This window comes from Cavia porcellus, unplaced genomic scaffold (assembly GCF_034190915.1).
Source record: "Cavia porcellus strain 051 isolate PalLab524CR breed Dunkin Hartley unplaced genomic scaffold, mCavPor4.1 scaffold_1, whole genome shotgun sequence".
In the NCBI taxonomy this organism is placed as follows: domain Eukaryota; kingdom Metazoa; phylum Chordata; class Mammalia; order Rodentia; family Caviidae; genus Cavia; species Cavia porcellus.
In genome coordinates, this window is record NW_026947484.1 from 197,962,087 (window position 1) to 197,978,530 (window position 16,444).

Sequence of the window (16,444 nt, forward strand, 5' to 3'; positions counted from 1 at the left end):
AAGAATCATGACTAAGAGCAGCACAGAATGAACTGTAGGAGGGAAAGGGGATAGAAGGGTAGTAAAAGAGGGAGGAACTGTAGTTTGGATTTTGAATGAAATACAACAGCCTGGCTCAAATCCGAGATCTGCCAGTCCTGTGCTGAGTGACCTTGGTCAAGTTACATAACCTCCTTCTACTTGAATTGCTTCCCATAAAGGATCATAGCATTGAACCCCATGAAGGGGGGTACCCATGTGAAGCACTTAGCAGCGGTGCTGGTGTGTCCCAAATAAAACAATTCATTATTTATTACAAGGGACACATAGGACCCAGAGCACAGGCAGAAGGGGTCATCTGTAGAGTGCTTATTCAAACACTGGCAGTAATAATCTTGGGAACCGACTATCCCAGCTGCACTAGCGTTTATTCATGGGTATAATGATTGCATCCCAGCATCCTCCATAGTGACTGGAGTAGTCAGGCTCAGCAGAAGTCATGGTCTTCAACATAGGCATCACCACATTCTGATTCTTCTTAAATTGTCCTGTGCTTTATTGTGCAGATTAGTCAGAAGAAGCTGAAAAAATATGAAAAAGAATATCACACCATGAGGGAACAGCAGGCCCAGCAAGAAGACCCCATTGAGCGATTTGAGGTTTGTTTGCTTATTGCCTGGAAGATGCAAGGAGCTTTCTGCCTTTCATTTCACGTAATTTTGCCTATAACCAGTTTTACTGAATTCTCTGTAAAGTTCACCACCACTGTTTCTAGACTTCAGCTTTCATTACCTGTTCAGCTCCAAACCAACTGTTTGATAGAGTTCAGTGGCCTTTCATCACAGTTAATAAGTAGCCGCTGGACAAAGCCACTGGAGTCAGTTAAGTTTTTCTTTGTGGATTTAGGAAATAAGAAATTGTTTCTTTGGAAACACATTAGAAGTAGCCGTATCTCTTTATCGTTTCCATAGGGCTGAAGTAGAGCCATGTGTGTGTGTATACATGTGTCTATAACTGGTTTCTGTCTGCCCTTCAGCGGGAGAATAGGCGTCTCCAAGAAGCTAACATGAGGTTGGAACAGGAAAATGATGACTTAGCTCATGAGCTGGTGACCAGCAAGATCGCCCTGCGGAAGGACCTGGATAACGTAAGTGTGAGGGTCTAAGGGAGGCTCATAAGGAGACGCTGACTGTTCCCCCAGCTAGGGAGATGTTTGAGGCTTAGTAAGGACTGTTCTGGAGCTGCAGAGTGGCCCTCTTAGGCTGCCGCCTGCCTGGCAAGAGTGCTTTGCTCCTTCCCTCAAGGCCATTGTTGTGTGCACATTCTCTGTGCACATAGCTCCTCAGCTTCTTTCTCAGACATCATTGGATTGAAAGACCTTTTGACTAATTCTTAAGTTGTCATAAATGGCGACATTTAATCGTTGTATGTTCCTTCACTTGTCCTGAAGACATCTGAGGGGATTTCGATTTTCTGCGTATTCATGCTGTTCGAGAGCTGATTGGAACACAGCTCAGTGCCTGGACAGTATGCAGTGTCATCAGTAGTTCTGTCAGCAGATGTTCCATTTTCCTTTGCTGCTTCTAATCTTAATTAGAATTTTGTGACGACAACTTTGCTGGCAGGGCTGCTTTTCTATTTTCTATACTGTGAGCATCCCTTAGAGGAAATGGAGTCATTTATGGCTTAGGTCAGGGTTGGCACAGTTTTTCAGATTTTTGGTTTTTTTTTCCTTTTGCAAAGCATAGATAGTAACTATTTAAATTTCTGCAGACCATCTGTTCCCTGTTGACAATACTTCATAATACCCTTGGTGCAAAGCAGCAATGTACAAGAAACAAATGAAAATGGTGCTTTTCTAAAAAAGTTTATTTATAAGATAGGCAGTGTGGGCCGCACTGATTTGGCCCATGCCTGCCCCTGACTTAGATGTCCTCACCTGGCTGCCAGGCTACTTTCTACTTAGGAGTTTCCTAAGGCCCTAGAGATAGGCTCAGACTCCTGAAGGTTACGTATATTGAACTGCACAGAATTCACAAACTTCGGGAGCTCTGACATCTATCAAAAGTGAAGATTTTGTGTATTAGGGTATTTTTTTTTGCAAGACCATGCTTTCATTAGGTTCTCAAAATAATTCACATATGAGAGAGAGATGACAGTATCTATTAGCTCTTGCCACTTTTCTTTAGAAACAGAATAATGGAGTGGAAAATTCTGGACAGTACCCACTCGGCATTTACACCCAGCTTGGATACCCTAACGTGTGGCAAGGGAGGGTAGTGGCTGAGTCACAGTATATGGTGAGATTAGATGATTTGGTGGAATGACAGAAGGTACCACCAGAAAGCAGAAGACCAGCAGCACAAGCAGAATGTGTTCCCTCCATTCGTCCATCAGCTGAAAGCCACTGCGTGTAACTGGGAAGGTCCCGTCTCCTAGTTTCTGGGGGTAGAGTGTCTCAGGGTCACTGGTTTTCTTCAGGGACCAGAGTCTGAGATCTCACTGTCTTCCCAGCACAGTATGTGTGTGTCAGAGGGGGGTCTCTTCATCCTTTGTGGAGACCCCACCCTGGACCTTCTCACTGGAAGGGCATTTTGCCTGGTGAGTGAAGGGAGGCAGCTGGACATGGAGCAGTGACTGGGGTCAGAGCCTCCTTCACAGCAGCTGTGCGCCGTGCAAGAAGGAGGTAAGAAAAACGAATGGCAGTGAGAGTGAAAGAGCGAAATTTCTGTCCTTACCTCAGCCTGGTAAGGGTAAGATGAACCCCATTGGTGCGTGAGAATTTTTTTACCCATTATGAAACATGAGTTTCAGTGAGGTAAAGGCACTGGAGTGCCCACGCTCTTTCTGTGATGCCACAGTATCTTTGCACCTAGTATGGAACAGGACACAATGGTTCGATGTCATAACTTCACCCAAAGCAAGAGCTGCAGGAGACTGGTGATCCTCACACATAGCTGTTAACGTTTGTGAGCACCTAGAAGCGCTCGGCACTGTTCCCAGTGCTTTGTGCGCAGTTTTTACTGAATCTTCACAACAACCTGTGTTGGAGAAGAAACAGTAACTGTTTCATGAACTTGAAGAAGCTCTGGTCTCTACCAAAAGTATATGAAGATTTTGTGTGCCCATTTCATTCCCCACTTTCTTGATGAGGAAACTGAGGCTTAAAAAAAAAGTGGTTAAATATCTACAGGTCACCCAGGTTGTCAGAGCCAGGCGCTTGTGAAGGAAACCAGTTGACTCATTCCAGAGCATACATTGCTCCACAAGCTCAAGAGCTAAGCCCTGTCAGGGCTCGGGTATCTTCTAGCACCTCAGTTTTGTTTTTTGGGTTTGTTGTGGTTATGGTTGTTGTTGTTTGGTTTTTCTTCTTGCTGTATAGTTCAGGCTGGCCTTGAACTCTCGGTGATCCTTCTGCCTCAGCCTCCTGAGTGCGGAGATTACTGGCCTGCACTACCACGCCTGGCTGCAGTTTCTTTTGAATCACAAATAAAAATTGCTGTGTTCCTCCTCTCATCTTTTTCTCAAAGAACTTAGGTGTTTTATTTGTTGTTTTGGGAGGACAGTATCTTACTGTGCAATTTAGGCTAGAATGGACTTACCACATACTCCAGGCTGGGCGGGAACCCATAGCTCTGCGATGATGGGCGTGTGCCACCATGGTTGGCAAGATCTCCAATTTTTAAGTCTCCAATTTTTAAAAGAACTTTATTGCTTTCAGTACCCTCTTTTCTGCATCCCAGAAAAAGTTCTAATGTGAAGATTACATAGTTCCCAGAATCCTCTTTGTATTCCCAGTGATTTTATATAGCTTTTGTTACTCATCACCTGTCACTTTCACTACTCTTCCAACAGCAGCTCCGGAGAAATTCCAAGTCAGCCATCCCTGGGGACGCCAGGCAGGCTTCCCCCTGTGAAACGAGAGGCCCGCCAAGGGCGGAGGGGTCTGTGGCAGGGTGCTGGTGCCGTGGCAGCAGAATACCCGAGTGCAGTGAGGCAGCGTGGTAGGATGGCAAGGGGACCAGCGCAGCAGGCACCTGCTAGGATCTGCTAGCGCCGTGAGCCTGAGTGCTCGCTAAGCTTTCTCCCTGACCCGTGCCCCCTGTACCCAAAACCCAGTGATTCTAAATCTTAAATGTGGCCACGTGAGTCCTCCAACTTTGGTGTTCCTTTTAAACTCACTTGACCACATTTAAGTCTTTCACATTTGCAACATAAATGTTAGAATACACAAATTCCGAGAAATAAAAACCCTCTGAGGTTTGAGGTTTCACTGAACCTGTGAATCAATTCAGCGAGAGTTGGTATTTAACGATTGAGCCATCCAGCCCATGAATGTGATACAAGTTTTACTTAGCTGATATTTTTCAGTTTCTGTCTGCAGTGCTTTTTAATTTTCAGTTTGTAAGATTTGCACATTTTCACCTGTTAGAAAAGGTATTGTTTTCTTTATTGCTTTAGGTGTGGCATTTTGTCAGCTGCTTTCCTATACCTGTTAAGACAAATCACTTGCTTTTTTTTTTTATCAGTACTGGGATTGAACTCACGACCATGTACTTGCAAAGCAGGCGCTTATGCTGCTGAGCTAAATCCCCAGCAAACATATTACTCAGACCTCTGCATCTTTAAGAATCATGAGAGGTCATAAATTTTTTTCTTTTTTTTTTTAAATCGCTATCAGCGATCGAACTCACGACTGCCTGCTTGCAAGGCAGGTGCTTATGCTGCTGAGCTAAATCCCCAGCCCCTATTTTTTCTTTAAACAACCTTGCATTCCTGTATTAAACCCATCTGATATTTCTTCTTATTAAAGATTTTAATTTTTATGTTCATGAGCAGTCTTTGTCTGGAGTTTTCTTCGGTGCTTTTGTCTGATTATGCTATCAGGGTAACACTAGTCTCAGAATGAACTGGGAAGTGTTCCTTTATATTTTCTTAAGAACTCTATATAGGATTATTTGTGGATTAAATCTTTAATTCTCTAATGAAGTTAATGCAGGCCTGGAATTTTCTTTGCAAGAAATTGTGAATTAATTTCCTTCTAGATAGTAGAGCTATACAAATTTTGTAATTCTTTATGTGATCCCATTTTTATATTTTGTATCTTTCAAGTAATTTGTCCGTTTCATCATAGTTCTCAGATGGATCCATATAATGTTGATATTGCTTTTTTATGTTTATAGGTAACAGTGCCCTCTCTGACACTCTTCATATTGAGTAATCTGTGTCTTTTTTTTTTTTTTTCTTAATCTAAATAGAAGTTTATCAGCTGGTCAATCTTTTCAAAAGTTAGCTTGTAGTTTTATTGATTTTGCTCCAACATTTGTGTTATTTTTTTGGTTTCTACTTATTTTCTCCTACCTTCTTTGGGATTAATTTCTACTTTTTCTAACTTCTTAAACAGGTAGTTTAAGGGGCTGGGGATTTAGCTCAGCAGCATAAGCACCTGCCTTGCAAGCAGGCGGTCGTGAGTTCGATCCCTGGTACGGATCAAAAACAAAAAGACAAAAAAAAAAAAAAAAAAAAAAGAGTTAGGTTGAAAATTGATTTGGGACCCTTTCTAAAATAAACATTTACAGTTAAACAAGTATCTATGTAAGTACCATTTTTATCTGTACCCCCACATTCTAATAATGCTGCTGTTCTTATTCGGTTCTTGTGTTTTTTTATCTTCAACTTGTGTAATTTCCAAGTTTTTTTTTTTTTTTCTTTTTTTGAGACAGTGTAGTGAAATTGGTACAGAACTTCACAGCGGGTTACCGGGATAACAGTAATAGGTATCACACTATATCTTGTTATCTTCACAATTGTTGTTTTTTCAATAACGTATAATAAAATAAAAAGAAATACAGAACATTATAGAACTTATCAAAACAGAATATTGAATGGAACAGTACCATTAATCAGAATAAAGCAAAAGAGTAGTAAAAATATTTGCCTTCAAAGAGATGGTAGAAGAAAATCCCCCTTATTTGCTAAGGTCAACCTCCCAAGAGATGCTCAGATCTCTGGTTCCCATTTGCTAACAGGGGGCAGGGGAAATGGGATGTTTGACTCTCAGCCCGTGCACCGGTAGGCTCACTATTGCTTAGCAGGGAGGCAGGCTCGTTGCTTGGTTTCCCAGAGCCCTAAGTTCCAACATGGCGTGGATCTCAGGAGACGTTGGTGGTTCTCCCCTCCACCCCCCCACCCCGGGATGGCTGCAGCCTGCCATACAACAGCTGTTTACCAGGGAGGTGAGCCAATTGCTTGGTTTCCCAGCATCCTCTAATTTCCAAGTATTAAGGATTTTCCTGAAATTTTGCTTGTTGGGGACTGGTTTAATTCTCCTGTAGCTCCGCACACTCTATGCGGAGTCTGTGCATGTTGCTGTCCTGGGCCAGACAGGTGTGTCAGGGCAGACTGGTTGAGAGTGTGCCAGTCTTCTGCAGACTCAGGGATTTTCTCTCCACATGACTGTCACTAGGAGCCATACAGAAGTTTCCACTCTCTAATTAGTGCTTTTTTTTGGCACTAGGAATCGCACTCACGACCTCGCATTTTCTAGGAAGGCACTTGTGCCACTGGACTGTATCCCTAGCACTTCTAATTAGCATTTACAAGTTCTCTTTTCAGTTATATGAGGTTTCATTTCACATAATTTGAATGCATGCATGCATTTCTGGTGTTCTCCACCTTTGTGAAGTGACTCTTACATTGTTTGAAATGGGCATCTTTGTCCTTGCCAGTATTCTCCATTCTGAAATCTCCATCTAGTGCTTATATAACCACTCCTAACGTTCATGGTATGTGTGTGTCTTTTTCTCCATCCCTCTGCTTGCATCTTTATATTTAAAAATGAGTGGCCAGGAATGGTGGAACACTCCTGTTATCCCAGTACCCTGGAGGCTGAGGCAGGAGGATCCCCATGAGTTTGAGGCAGCCTGGACTACATAGTGAGCGGAAGGCCAGCCAGAATTACAGAGTGAGACCTTGTCTGGGAAAAGAAAAGAAGAAAGAGAAAAAAGAAAAATAAATTTAAAAGGAGTTTTTGTTTTGTTCAAATGGGAATTTATTTCCTGTTTGTCTTGCTTTTTCCCTTTCCACATTATCTGATGTAATTGGAATTTTGCGTGATCTTATTTCTGCTGTTGCCTTGTTAGCTGTTCCCGGGCTCCCTTTGTTCCAGCATTCTGCCCACCTCTTCCAGCCACCTCACCCTGCCCCCAGCTACCCTTAACTTTTGAGGTTTCTCTTCAGAGAAACCAGGTAATGGGAGAGTGCAGGTGTTTGTCAATTGGTTGGTTTTTCTCTCAAGAACCAGAGTTGTGCATTTATTGTTTGCACTATCTGAAGACAATAGTTTGTACAGTTTTGTGTTCACAGTGGGAGCTTAAATCTGGCCTTAATCTTTATGACTGGACATAGAAGTCTGGCTTTATGCTTGTTGTCTCCACAGTTCTCCCCTCATTTGTTGCTGTGAATCGAAGGGTTGTGCAGCGAGCTCGGTGCCCTCACAGGCCCAAGCGAGGTTAGTCTAGTAGCTTCTAGTAGTGCATGTTTCCGTTGGTTAGATGCAGAGTCAGCTCTGGAAGTGGTGGACAAGTGCAGGCTTAGGATTGCATTCCAGCTGTGGGCATGGGCCGTGAGAGCTCACGGCATCTGCTTCACCCTCGTTTTTTGTCAGTCAGGTAGACGAGGCTCTTGAGTTAGAAGGCCCAGCACAGCACCAAGAGCCTGCACCTGCAACAGCTCTGACGGCTAAGGGAGAACGCAGTGTGTGTATGTGGGGCGGGGGTGCCACTGCGTGCACAAGAGATGTTACTTGAGTTCAAGGCAGAAATCATAGGTTCCGTTATTCAGATCTTTGGACAGGACTTCTCCTCCTTACGGGTTGTTTCCCAGTTGATGTTTGGCTTGGGGCTGAAAGAGGGAATGATCGTCGCACTCCTGGAAGGACAGCCCTAACTGTAGGCTCCTATCTGATTGTGCGCCTCTTGGATGTGGATAGCTTACTACCCCTGTCCCAGCAGTGTTCCTCCCAAGAAGATGCGTAAGAGGAAGTGGTGGGAGTGGAGTGCTCCGTGTCTGGCTGCCATCCACGGCCAGGGCAGTTGCCTCTGCAGAGCCCAGCCAGCCCATCTTGTCCTTGATATTCTCCATCTTGAGCTATCAGCAGGAGATCTGTGTCAGGAAGGCAAATGCTAGACACTGGGTGTCAGTTTCGGGGGACTCACAGCATGCCCCCAGCCACTGGCAGAACCACTGAAGGTGAATTTCACACAGCTCCAGGAAGGGGATAGCTGCCTTCATCAGTCAGGGCAACATGCAGGACTTGTTGGGTGAAGCAGAGGAAAAGCCAAGTGAAAACTAGGGCTTACTCTTACTATTAAAAGTAGTGACTGCTGGCTCATTACTGAGTGTTTACTGTATTCTAAGGCACTGTGCTGAATGCTTTTTGTGCTGTGTCCCTCAAATGAAGAGCCTGAAGCTTAGAAAAGGCCTCATTGACTTGTGGAAGTGGCAGTGGGCAGTGCACATGGGAGAGGAGCCAGCTGGTCTGATGCCCAGGGCAGGGCTCCCGAGTGCTGCCCATGCTGCCGCTGTGCCCCGGGCGCACTGCGCCAGGCACTGTACCCTCTCACTCAGTCAGTTTCCCCTCAGTCTTGTCCTGACCCTGTGCATTACATTTTTCAGGCTGAGGAAAAGGCGGATGCACTAAATAAGGAGCTGCTGATGACCAAACAGAAGTTGATTGATGCAGAAGAAGAGAAGAGACGACTGGAAGAAGAATCTGCGCAGGTGAGGGATTCTTGAGCCCTCCCGCACCCCGTGCCCTGCAAGCGTAAAGGTAGGGAGTTAGCTGCATGTGTCACAGGAGAACCTGGAAACCTCTGGCTTGCTTCTCTCCAACAGCCTGTTTTATTTATAACAGTTCTTAATAATTAAAGCCTAGGAGGAGACTGCGGCTTGAAGCCCCATCTTCTTCGGGGCAGGAGTTTCTGGGATCACTATCAGAGCGTAACAGAGGAGGGTTATCTGCATTTCCCTAACTGAGCGCCCGGCTTCAGGGCCCAGCTCTTGCCTCGCATGGCTCCCGTGGAGCACACTGTGGGTAGAACTATCTCCTGCCACCCAGCCTCCAGCATGCATGTCACGCCTGCCAGTCCAGGGCTGGGGGGCGGGGTGAAGCACGTTTTGGTTACTGTGAAGTGCAGTCGCCCATGAGTCTGGGTCGTGCTGCCTCCTCAGCCAAGGCTATAGCTTAAATGGGGGCACTGGCAGGGAGAGTGCCGCACAAGGTCCAGGAGGTGGGGCCTGATGCTACTGGAAGTTTGAACTCTGTCCCTCTATTGGCATGAGGAACACGGGATCAGTGATGTTGTGGGCTGAGGAAAAAGGTTGGGGACAGAGCCCTTCCAGAGTCCAGGGAGGCCTGCATTAGTAAGTTAGTGACAGACCTCCCTGTATTAAAGCATTCACTCTTGCTTCTGTGTGTGTGCAGCTGAAGGAAATGTGCCGCCGAGAACTTGACAAGGCAGAATCTGAGATTAAAAAAAACAGTTCTATCATCGGTGACTATAAGCAGGTGGGTCCCTGCACTTGGGGCTGGGCTTTGTCCCTGTGGGTGAGATGTGTGCCTTCCAGACCCAGAGGCTGGCACACTTTGGCCTCAAACTCTGACTGTCCCCTTACTGTCAGTTGAAAATAAGGAAAATAATCCTGTCTGGAAGCTTTGTTGTAAGGATTCAGAAAGACACACAGAGTACCTGGCCTGGTGCCCAGCATGGAGTATGGACTTAATAAGTGAAAGCCATGGCGTGTTTCAGGCCATTTCAGGTTCTGAATTATGGACTTATGTAAGTGTAAACCAGTTCTCTCCATGGATGGTTGGGCCTGGAGAACATAACTGGATGACCCTGCTCCTTTCTGGGCAGGGTCTCACGATGCTTACAAACCTGGCAGTGTTCAGAAAACACTGGCTGTTGGGTTGGCCCCTTCTGGGGGTGGATGCAGCGGTGCTCGGCCTGGGGCCCTTCTGCACCTGTGCAGCCTCACACTCGCCGCACAGCTGCAGCCTGTTTGGTGCTGTGTTGATTCTGTTCAGCATATTCTGCTAGAATTTCAGGCCAAATTATGCAGATTAGCGCATTGCTCAAGAGACGGTGGCTTTCTGTTTGTTTTAGATTTGTTCTCAGTTGAGTGAAAGACTGGAGAAGCAGCAGACGGCTAACAAAGTGGAAATTGAAAAGATTCGGGTAAGATGTCCTTTACAGAGAGACTTTATGCCACCTGCTTCGTTTGATGGCTACATTCAGTGTTGCTGGCTTTAGGAGGGGTGTTGATTTCAAAAGGGCAAGAAGCTGGGAATTCTGAGGTGCCCATCACAGGCCCTGTTGTCTCTAGGAGGAAGAGTTCTGGCCGTAGAGTTCAGAGTCCCAGGACTTGCCAGCATCACGCAGCAGGCAGGCAGGCAGTGGATGGCCAGAGCACAGAGCACAGAGCCAAGGGGCAATCCCGCCAGCGGGGCGGGGAGCAGGGACCGGCGTGCTGCGCCATCCCGCTTTCTCCAGAGTCTGCGCCGCAGCTCATTTCTCCTCTTGACACGTCCAAGTAGAAGGCCTTGAATTGGGCAGCATTTTTCGACCATTTGGGGTCCACTGTAACTTGGCATTGCCTTATGTCGTCCCTGTGTTAGGGTCCTTGTCACACTTTGCGAGAGGAGTGATCTACTGGAAGATGCTTTACCAATTATTCACAGCTTAGTGGCCAGCGTGCAGGACAGCTGTGTACCCACAGCTGTGTTTACACAGAAGCCCTCAGTTTTAAAATAATTTGTTTCCCGGCTCTAAAACTTATTGTAAGAATGCTTTTACATAAGTTTTAGGACATAAGTAGGAAAACCTTTATAATACCATTACCCACAGAAGACTCCCCGCTTCTTTCTTTTGTCTTTCTTTTCTTTTTCCTCCCTGCCTTCCATATTTTGGTGCTGGAAACTGAACCTTGGGCCTTACAGTCTACTAGTGAGCTAAAACCCCAGCCTAAACATCATCTTTAAATAAGCCCGGCATGGTGGCTCAAACCTGTAATCCTAGCACTCCAGAGGCTGAGGCAGGAAGTTTGATGTGAGTTCAAGGCCAGCCTGGGCAACACTGCGTGAGACCTTATGTCAAAATATCCAAATCAGAATAAACTTAACAGCTGGGTATGTGTTCTCTCAGTGTCGGCTCTACATTAACTGTAACATACAAAGTTTCTGTCAAAGATTCGCTTTTTCTCAAGTATCCCTAAAGTTGGGATGTTACAATGGCTTTTTGGGCTTTAATTGAATGTTTTCTTAGAGAAATATAATGTTTCTCATAGGGCGTGGCATCTTAGGTTTGATGAAATGTGAAATTGTATTTTGTGTAATTTTTGTGTCCTGTTTCTTTCAGCTAGCATTTAATCATCTTCCTGTGTTATGAAAAGTTTCTCATAAGCCCATTAGAGGCTCCAGACATCCTTAAGGAAACAGCTAGATATTTCATTGCTCCCAATAGCAATTACATAGTTATCCTCATGGCCCTCATTCTGAAATGGAGATACTGTTCATTTCTCACAGTGTCATTTTCCTGGAAAGGCAGTTACTAACCCAGACAAGGACATCCTTACTGCCCTTGGGGCATTAAACCAAGTAGTAGCTTTCCTAGGAGACTGTCTGCCAGTTTCCAAAGAGGGCCAGGGCTCAGATTTCAGGGTTCAACAAAATCTCAAGGACCATTTCTCTTTTTTACCTTTCTCCTGTGACAATTTAAGCAAAAAGTAGATGACTGTGAACGCTGCCGGGAGTTTTTCAACAAAGAAGGCCGTGTGAAGGGCATCACCTCAGCCAAGGAGGTTTTGGATGAGGACACTGATGAAGAAAAGGAGACGCTCAAGAACCAGCTGAGGGAGATGGAACTGGAGCTGGCACAAACCAAGCTCCAATTGGTGGAGGCTGAGTGCAAGATACAGGTATGGGTAAGGGCTCGGGCCCGCCCTGAGCTAGACTCCTCGTGGGACTGTAACTCCAGCCTCAGCCTTTCTCATTTAGGGTTTTTTTCCTTGTCTCCTCCTATTTTAAACAGTAATAATCCTCATAGGAGAAGCCCAGTACTCGTCACTGAGCAGTGCTGTTTAATGAGGGTTGGGCTCTCCCTAAGAATGTGCATTTAGTAATGTGAGCCATCTAGCGGCACAGCTGAGATCTTTTTAGTGGGAAGTTCTTGAGAACACGTGCTTTAAAGTCCCAGCTCCACCACCAAACTCTTGGACCATGAGTTAGTGACCTTCCCGCATGTCAAGGTAACCACCTAGTGGAGAATGGAGTGGTGGGAGTCCTAGTCCTCTGTTGGGCTGTTTTAAGAACATGAGAGAAACGTATAGAAAAGGCTCTGCACAGTGATGGATGCTGCACAAATATGAGCTTTTATTGACTTTGGGCATATTTCCCTGATGGACCTACGCGCCTTCCTGATGGAGAAATTAAGGTTATTTTGGTCACCCTCAGATTGTACTGCTATTCTCACCAGCGCAACACTGAGCCCAGGATATGCGTGAAGCGCTGTTTGTGAAACCCAGCTTGTCTCAGAAGCTTGAGGCCATCTCCTGCACTGCATGTGTTCACGGGGCACCTGCTTTGCTGGGCCCTGTCCTAGCTGTTGGGAATGTAACAAGACACAGCCCTGGGCCACTCAATGTCACCACAGCAGCAGTGTCTGAGCCTTGACCAAGGATAGAGAGGGTGCCAGGTGCAGTGGTGCACCTCTGTGATCCCTGCATTCAGGAGGCTGAGGCAGAAGGACTGCCATGAGTTCAAGGCTAGCCTGAACTACATAGCAAGACCCTGTCTCAAATAAAGAACAGACAGGGTTTGTAGCTGCACAAGAGCAAAAACCACGCGTGTCTGAGATGGAGAGAGTGGAGGGCCTGTGGTGAGCTTCAGTGTCTTGCTTTGTGGAGGGCAGAGGTGGTGCCAAAGGCTGGCAGAGAGTACGTGGGCCCAGCTGCGAAGCACCTCAAATGCCGTGCTGGGGAGCCTGCACTTCAAAGATTTGAAAATTGGTGATATAATCAGAGCTGGAGCATCAGCTATCTGTCTGGTGTGCAGGAGGACAGGATACGGATACCAAATTTAGGAGGCTGTTTTTAGTAGACAGAGCACCAAGGATGGTCTTACCTAGGAAAGCCACCAAATCTATGGGCGTTGTAGAATTTCCTCTGCCAGTCTGAGACGGGGAGTTTCTAGAGGTCTCACAAGAGTAATTGGGCCGGCTTATGTCTTAGCCTCCCTGTGAGGAGGCAGAGCCGGTGGTGCTGGAGCCAAGAACCTCATCGCTTTGTTCCTCTTGCAGGACCTGGAGCATCATTTAGGCCTTGCCCTCAGTGAAGTCCAGGCGGCCAAGAAGACCTGGTTTAACCGGACGCTGAGCTCCATCAAGACAGCCACGGGGGTACAGGGGAAGGAGACTTGCTGAAAACAGTTGCTGCTTCCAGACACCGTCAGAAAACACCACCTTGTGTTGCCTTCTTTGGCCAGATGTGTGATTCTGTGACATGTCCCAGGACCAGAACGTACCAGGTTGGATCTGTAGATGCCCGTTGTAGGCTGTTGGGCCGGGGCTCCTGCAGCAGGTAGCCTCTGGGCCAGGCACTCCTCACTACTGACACACCGGGCCTGCAGCTCTGCGGATGCTCTGGACACATCCCGGAAATCGCTCCTCAGTGTGACCTCCCAGGCTGCCTCCCGTGCAGGTCAACACTTCGCCCAGCCTCAACGCTGAGTCTACATGATCAGAGTTTGGGGATCCTTAAGTGTGTTGATTTTTTTTCTAAACCTTTAATTTTTTAAAACATATACATACTCTATATACTGGGAATAGGGGATCAGAAATTAAAATAATTCTTATCTGTAAGTGCCAGCAGAAGGTCCCCAAGTAGACATGGAAAAGCACTTTGTTTTAAGTCCTAAGGTTTCATAGTCATAGCTGAAGCCACCTACTTTTGTGAAACTGTATGATGCACAAGTTTTGGGTTTGGCATTATTCACACGTTTCTGATCAATTCTATGCAACTCTCATAGTTCCTGTTATTCTTAGCATTTGCTGCCAAAACAATTTCACAAAGCTAGAGTGGGTGATGTAACTGTGAGACTATTAATCAGAACATGGACAGATCTTATTTTGCGTAATGTGTCGTGTGTGTGTGTATACATATATATATATATATATATATGCATACACACACATATCTTTCCTAATACACCAAGTTGACAGTGTTTCAGTCCGACTCGGACTGCTGATCTGCACAACTTAACTGCCGCGGTTCTTGGGCACTTGATTTTACTCACGGGTTCTTGGGCTCTGCTCTCCTCCGCGCCGTCATGGGACTGAAGAGGCCCCTCCCTCCAAAGTTCCTAGTGTGTTTGCACAACAGGTTGCACAAGTGAGAAAGACTCTGCTGTGTGTCTGTAGAAATGTGTGTGTGTGCCTGAGGTCCCTGTCCTCCTGGCTTGGTCGCTCCCTGGCTGTCGGGGCCGAGAGTGTGGCCCACTCAGAGTGCGGCCAAGTGTGAGTGCACGTCCACATGGGCTGCAGACCCTACCGCAAAGCTGGGGAAATGGAGGCTTAGCACCTTTTTCATTGAAACACTTTGACAGGCCATCTCACAAGTGAGTCGTCTTCTCTGCGCTCCATGTGGAGGTGGCTGGCTAAGAGGCACTGGTTTGTATATAGAGAGACTCGGGTCGTTCTGTATCTCTGTCCCTGTTGGCTGTACTAATGCTTGCTACCAAGGTCATCTGTGATAAGGGAGACAAGTGGCAATCCCTCCCCCAGTCGTCCCCTCCACTGCATTCTGTGTCTTTCTTGTTCAGTTACCAAAACCACTATAGCCCATCTAATACTAGGTGCGTGACATTGTGCTAGGGTAGTTTGTGTCAACTTTCCAAACTGAAATATAAACCAGTAAAACTGTACTACTATTTCTTTTGTTGGTTTTATTGTAACAACATACTCATTAAATATTTTGGTACAAACAGCCTTGCTTTGTAAAACCCAGTTTTGTCATTTTGTGCTTCGCTTCATCCCCGCAGAGTGCAGGGAGGGACTGGCTATCAGCTGTCCTGGAGGTGAGGGTCAGGCCCGTTTCCACAGGCGCATTTCCAAGCACAGTGGCTGACACACGCCCTGTTGAGGTATGTCAGGACGGTGGGAGAAGACACGGCCTGATGCCTCTGCAGTCACTGAGCTTGTGCCTCCTAGAAAAGTACAGCGCTGTGACAGTTGTGAGACCCCCTTGGTGTGTCTGATGTGCAGGGAGCTCTTACACAAGGGAAGGGTGGCCTTAGACCTGGAAAAACAAACATCTCACTGGCCAGAGACAGGAAGGCAGAGGGCCGCATGGGAGTGTACAGGCCAAACAGCCGAAGGCCAGAAAGGCAGAGTACCTGGAGCCCATGTGCTCTGCCAAGGGTTAGAAGTGGTGACACAGACAGATACACCTTTGAGAAGTTTCCAGCCAGGCGTAGCATGCACACCTGTAATCCTAGCACGCGAGCGGCTGAGCCAGGAGGATCTCCAGCCTGAACTACATAGCACACCCTGTTTCAAAAACAAGGGAAAGTCCTTTCTCTTCACAGTGGTCCTTGCAGGCCGCTGGTACAGGATGAAGTGACGCTTCCACAACTGTGTGGCTCTAGCCACTTGAGCATCTTCTAGGACACAGTTGGGATCCCTTTGATGTGTACAGGTTGGAGCACAGATCAGGTCCACCTTGCTGGGCAGCCTGCTCCCTGCTTTCCTACTCCTGGGGGTGCACATGCGGCAGAACTCTCACTGTGGGGAGACACACAGCCAGCCTTAGCGCCAGGCCTGAAGAACTCCCGGAGCACCGCTGGCTGATGCTGGGGGAGAGGAACTGTGGCGTCATGCTGTACTGTACAGCTGTGCGAGACATGGTGGGACGTAGAGTGTGGCTTTGCAGGAAAGACAGAAGGACAGGGCCAGCCATGACACTGCACTGGGGATCAGAGGCCTTTAACACCTAGAGAAGACATGCCCGATGTGGGAGAGACAGTGGTTCATCTGATAACCTACTTGAGGCAGCAGGTAGTTAGGCTGGAGCCAGGCCAGGGAGGCTGAAAGTGTTGAACCACTGGAGAATTGAAGCCAGCACACATCCATGGGATTGTTCCCTGCCAACCCGTCAGGAGGAGAAATTGAAATCAGTCTCAACAGAAGCAATAAAAGAGTATGGAGAAAGAACGGAGTTGGTAGAACTTGGATGAGAGGACACAGAGAAGATGCATTCAGGTTTGAGACAGCCTGGGAATTGGGGGTAGGGAGGCCTCGAGTCCAAGGTGCCATGGAGCTGGTGTGGCATCTGTGACGCAGGGCTTCCGCACTTCAGCTCCATGGGTGTCCTGGGCATCTCTGCAGCTAGAGGTGACGTGTGGACAGGAGCA

The 16,444-nt window shown here is 46.9% G+C and overlaps 1 protein-coding gene across 5 annotated transcripts in view; it reads left to right on the forward strand.

The window, feature by feature from the left end:
• The window catches only part of Rabgap1 (RAB GTPase activating protein 1), a 188,447-nt gene extending 173,427 nt beyond the window's left edge, over positions 1 to 15,020 (forward strand). For all 5 annotated transcript variants that reach the window (XM_063227092.1, XM_013153319.3, XM_003470795.5 and 2 more), the window contains 7 exons: positions 546 to 638; positions 1,016 to 1,126; positions 8,656 to 8,760; positions 9,464 to 9,547; positions 10,146 to 10,217; positions 11,758 to 11,955; positions 13,335 to 15,020. In XM_063227092.1, coding sequence (XP_063083162.1) covers positions 546 to 638; positions 1,016 to 1,126; positions 8,656 to 8,760; positions 9,464 to 9,547; positions 10,146 to 10,217; positions 11,758 to 11,955; positions 13,335 to 13,457 — 786 coding nt within the window. In that variant the 3' untranslated portion in view covers positions 13,458 to 15,020. The remainder of the gene's footprint in view (positions 1 to 545; positions 639 to 1,015; positions 1,127 to 8,655; positions 8,761 to 9,463; positions 9,548 to 10,145; positions 10,218 to 11,757; positions 11,956 to 13,334) is intronic.
• Positions 15,021 to 16,444: the final 1,424 nt, after the last annotated feature.